The 5331-nt window shown below is 31.9% G+C and overlaps 1 protein-coding gene across 2 annotated transcripts; it reads right to left on the bottom strand.

Moving 5' to 3' along the window:
• Positions 1-2414: 2414 nt before the first annotated feature.
• LOC129938888 (uncharacterized) lies at positions 2415-4229 on the bottom strand. Of its 2 annotated transcripts, none has more exons than XM_056046705.1 (3): positions 3899-4229; positions 2743-3106; positions 2415-2676 (listed from the first exon to the last, which is right to left on the bottom strand). In XM_056046705.1, the coding sequence occupies exons 1-3, from the start codon at positions 4050-4052 to the stop codon at positions 2568-2570; spliced, it is 627 nt and encodes a 208-aa protein (XP_055902680.1). In that variant the 5' UTR covers positions 4053-4229; the 3' UTR covers positions 2415-2567. The 2 variants fall into 2 exon arrangements, with proteins under 2 accessions (XP_055902680.1, XP_055902681.1); XM_056046706.1 differs by having other exon boundaries at positions 2743-2962.
• Between the last annotated feature and the right edge of the window lie 1102 nt (positions 4230-5331).

Below are 5331 nucleotides of genomic sequence, written 5' to 3'. Positions count from 1 at the left end.
TCGGATTTGAAATGTTAGATTGGTCCATGACATTTACTTTTTGAAGATAATTTTATTTAAATGTTGACCGCGGCTGCGTCTTAGGTGGTCCATTCGGAAAGTTCAATTTTGGGTAACTTTTTCGAGCATTTCGGCCGGAATAGTCCGAATTTCTTCGGAAATGTTGTCTTCCAAAGCTGGAATAGTTGCTGGCTTATTTGTGTAGACTTTAGACTTGACGTAGCCCCACAAAAAATAGTCTAAAGGCGTCAAATCGCATGATCTTGGTGGCCAACTTACCGGTCCATTCCTTGAGATGAATTGTTCTCCGAAGTTTTCCCTCAAAATGGCCATAGAATCGCGAGCTGTGTGGCATGTAGCGCCATCTTGTTGAAACCACATGTCAACCAAGTTCAGTTCTTCCATTTTTGGCAACAAAAAGTTTGTTAGCATTGAACGATAGCGATCGCCATTCACCGGAACGTTGCGTCCAACAGCATCTTTGAAAAAATACGGTCCAATGATTCCACCAGCGTACAAACCACACCAAACAGTGCATTTTTCGGGATGCATGGGCAGTTCTTGAACGGCTTCTGGTTGCTCCTCACTCCAAATGCGGCAATTTTGCTTATTTACGTAGCCATTCAAATAGAAATGAGCCTCATCGCTGAACAAAATTTGTCGATAAAAAAGCGGATTTTCTGCCAACTTTTCTAGGGCCCATTCACTGAAAATTCGACGTTGTGGCAGATCGTTCGACTTCAGTTCTTGCACGAGCTGTATTTTATACGGTTTTACACCAAGATCTTTGCGTAAAATCTTCCATGTGGTCGAATAACACAAACCCAATTGCTGCGAACGGCGACGAATCGACATTTCACGGTCTTCAGCAACACTCTCAGAAACAGACGCAATATTCTCTTCTGTACGCACTGTTCGCATTCGTGTGGTTAGTTTAATGTCCAATAAAGTAAACTGAGTGCGAAACTTGGTCACAATCGCATTAATTGTTTGCTCACTTGGTCGATTATGTAGACCATAAATCGGACGTAAAGCGCGAAACACATTTCGAACCGAACACTGATTTTGGTAATAAAATTCAATGATTTGCAAGCGTTGCTCGTTAGTAAGTCTATTTATGATGAAATGTCAAAGCATACTGAGCATCTTTCTCTTTGACACCATGTCTGAAATTCCGCGTGATCTGTCAAATACTAATGCATGAAAATCCTAACCTCAAAAAAATCACCCTTTATTTTGTATATAAGAAACAAGATGTAGGAGTCGAAAATCATTTTTTACCATTTATTTATTGGGATTTTTGTGTCATTTGTCATTAGAGAAAAATTTTAAACAACCTATTGTAAACATTTTAAACCTTTCTTTTCTAATTAGTAAATTGTTAATTGCCTTTTATAAAAAAGCGAGCATCCGAATATGTCTAAAATGTGAGAATTCGTGAAAATAAACAAAGCAAATACGATTAAACAGACCTATTAATTGGAATTCCAATAAATTGAACAGATGTCATATGGATTAAGATAATTGCTAAAAGTTAAACTAGTTATTCCGTGATTTTAACTTTAGTTAAACTTTAGTTAAAAGAAGGTATGTTGTTTAAAAGACATTAAAATGTCTTTATCATTTGACTAAATTGCTTTAAATGTTTGCGAAATTGTGTTTAAATTTTGTCTTGTCAGTCAAATTGTCATTAAAATTAATTTTTTGTTATGCATTTCAGCTAAGGAAAATGACATTAATATACCAACTATAATGCATTTTAAACTGAGTAAAAAAAGCCCTGCCATGCCAGAGTTCTTGGGTTCAATCCCTGCCTATGCCATCTTCAGTTTTTTTTTTTACGAGTAATGCCTTTTGCAAGTAGTTGACAAATCCTACAATTGTAATTCTTGTGAAAAGTGCTTTCTAAGATTAGCTGTTTGGATTCGGCTTAAAACCTAATTTATTTATGTATTACAAAAATGTATTTCTTTTGACATTGACGTCTTAAGTTCATTGAGCCTACGCGACCAATTTCTGACTTAAGATCTTTTTGCTTAATGCAAAAGAATTTTGTTCCGTACATTAGACGCTCTTGTAAAAGAATAGAATCTTTTGTGAGTGCAATCTCTTTCGACTTCGATATAAAGATTGCATTTATTGAATTCACTTAGAGATTCGTACTTCAAGAATTTGATCAATCACCAATCAACCAATCGTTTGATTGCAATCTTTTAAGAATGCATTCATTTGAAGTGTCTGCGTTACCTTAAGTCTTTGCAATTATTATAGTCAAGTTATTGCTTATATGATTGCAATGATTTTAAGTGAATGCGAAAAGAACAACAAAAATGAGAAGAATGAAGATAATGCTTTAAATGAATGCATGAAGTTTCAAATGATTGCAATCAAATGATTGGAATGAAAAATTCCTGTGTTATTGCAAAAGTTTCGTTTTTATTAAAACATTATTTCAATTGAAAATTTGTCACTTTATAAGATAAGATACGAGTTTTGTTATTTTAATACATAGGACTATAGAATATTTTAAACGAAATTTTAGAAAAATTATTATAAATGCGATTCTTTCATCCAATGACAAACTCATGAAACTCAGATGTTAGTTCAGTGCTAGAAGGCGGTACACTCAGTCTTACATCTCCCGAAAATGATCTCGTTTCCTCTGCATGTATTTTCCTGAAAAAAAGACAAGAAGAAAATAATAAACTTAAATTAAATAAAAGACACTCGCTCTTAACTTACTTATGTTTTCGAAGGGCTCTTGATAAATTTCTATGATCAACCAATTCTGGAAAAATTAAGTCGATGAAGTTTTCACTGTCTGACATTAAAATGTACGTATAAACTCCGTAAAATGCACACTTAAATTGCTTCTCAGGATCATAAGCTTTCAAATCAGATTTATTATCGTGTCCATTAATATTGAAGATTATAATTTTTTGCTTATCTTCAAAGTCTTCAACTTCTAAAAGATAATTTATAATGTTATCATATAGATCCATAGTTTTACGATCAACAGTTGAGAATTTTGTATTCGAGTTGTTTGCTTGTTTTGCATAAATGAAGAATATTATGTCCAAAATATCTTCCTCATCTATTGTTGTTACTGTTGATATAAATCAATTCATAAGATTTTCGGACATTTTTGACAGAACAACAATGCATTAGAGTTGTAATAGATTGCAATCTCTTACGAATGTAATCTTTACGAATTATTTATTGAATTCAGTTAAACATTTTGCAACTGCTATTTGTTTGACAATTTGTCTTCAATATATTACAGTCATTTTGTAAATTTTAAATATAACGTGATTGCCGAAATTAAACACATGCAAAAATGAAATCGCTTAAATGAATTCACTCAATAATTTCAAACGATTCCGTTCACAAACAATTTCAATCTTTTACAAAACACAAACGCACATTATGTGTAACGTTATCTAGATTTAAATTAGTTGTTGCTTCAAAATAAAGTCTCAAAAAATAAAGTGTCCTTTTAATAAAAAGGGAGGGATAATCTAAATCAATTAAATTTTTGTTTCATTAAGATATTCATTTCGGAAATTCTTGACACAGTACCACTGCATTCGAGTTGTAATAGATTGAAATCTTTTATGAATGTAATCTTTACAAAATTTTACTCAATTTAATCATGGATATTGCAATCATCATTAATTCAACAATTTTCTTTAATAATTTTACAAAAACATTTAAATTTGAAATATGTAAATCGTGACAGCTAAAATTGGACACATCCCAAAATGAAATCATTCAGGTGAGTTCAGTTAAAAATTTCAAACGATTTCATGCACGAGAGAATTCAGTAATCTGAACAGACCTCTGCTGAAGTTCTAAGATAGTTTGTGTTTTTAACAATTTTGTATGAATTTATTCTTACACTTTTCGACAGCATCTTTAATTTCTTTTGCGGTTTTATTAACAAGAACTTTCAAAGTCATGTTCAAGCTATAAAATGTATTTGTAATTACTTCCAATTTGTCTCTGTTATCGGATTCTTCGTTGAAAATTATCACAGCTATAGTGCGTTGCATGTTAAGATATTGTTTTATTTTTCTTATTTAGGATGAGTAATTTACAACACTTGAATTATTTGTGTTTTTTTTTTCAGATAATACTTTTAGGTGAGTTCTACTTTTGCATGCGTTCTAAGTCACGTAAGCCACTACATGATGTTTTTAAACAATTGGGGAAAATATATAAAACATAAACAACAATTCAAAAATTATAAACAAGTTTAAATGAAAACTTCGTCTAAGAAAAATTGTATTGACATTCGCAAATAAAAATCAATATAGAACTAAACTGTTGAATGTTGTGGTTTATCAAAAAAAGCTTTTAACGAATTAAATAAACAAATAAAAAAATACGAAAGCTTCTTAATTTCTAGATCATAAGTGTGACCAAGGGTAATTCAAAAATAAAAATGTTTTTATTGTAAACGATTTAATTAAATTTATTTGTGAGCGAAAGTTATATTCGAACAGGAAATTCATTGGAGTTATATAATTTGCATATGTTTAACTGTCAATCAGTCCTTAATAACTCAAGTCAAAATGATCATTTTACGGTTTTAGGAGAGGTTTATTTCGAACGTCGAACAGTGCGGTCGCATTCATTCGTTTCTCGTGGCATATTTCTATTTCAAGTAAATTAAAAGTTAAATAACATTTGCAAAAGTGTATTCCAAAATCAAGAATAGTTTTTCAAACTCTAACTCCGCTGTTTACCATAGTATTCCCTATATAAAGGTGGTTCGTGGTAAAAAAAGATGGGCATTTTTCACTCCAAAAATTAATGACTCTGGAGGGTGGCCGCAGAAGCCACCCGCGAAATTTAACAAGGGCATAGCTGGCTCTAGATTTGCTTAATAAATCGGATATTAACAAAATCTACTGAAATGTAGAGGGTGGCTATAATAATTTTGTTTCCTCACAAAATATAATGATGGATGAAACTCCAAAATCTAAAGTGGATATTAATTCAGCCGTTACAGACAAAGTAACGGATCACAGTTTGGTTGCATCGAAAAAGTTGCAACAATTGCTTGTAAACGACTACGACTGCTTTATAAAAGTAGTTGAAAGGAGAAAAAGAGCTGCACAAAACAACTTGCCATCCTCTTCCAAAAAATCAAACACAGAAAACATCAATAACAACAACCGATTTGTTTTACTTCAAAACCAAGACAAGGATGAAGATAAAGAAACACCTAGTGACGTTATTAACCATCAGCCTGATTGAGACAAATGGTGTCCATACATCAACGTTTCGGGATTAAATACCATCGCAATTCATAAATATCTTATGGAA

This window comes from Eupeodes corollae, chromosome 1 (assembly GCF_945859685.1).
Source record: "Eupeodes corollae chromosome 1, idEupCoro1.1, whole genome shotgun sequence".
Classification (NCBI taxonomy): domain Eukaryota; kingdom Metazoa; phylum Arthropoda; class Insecta; order Diptera; family Syrphidae; genus Eupeodes; species Eupeodes corollae.
Note: the sequence above shows the minus strand (reverse complement) of the source record. Positions and strands in the feature narration are given on the sequence as shown.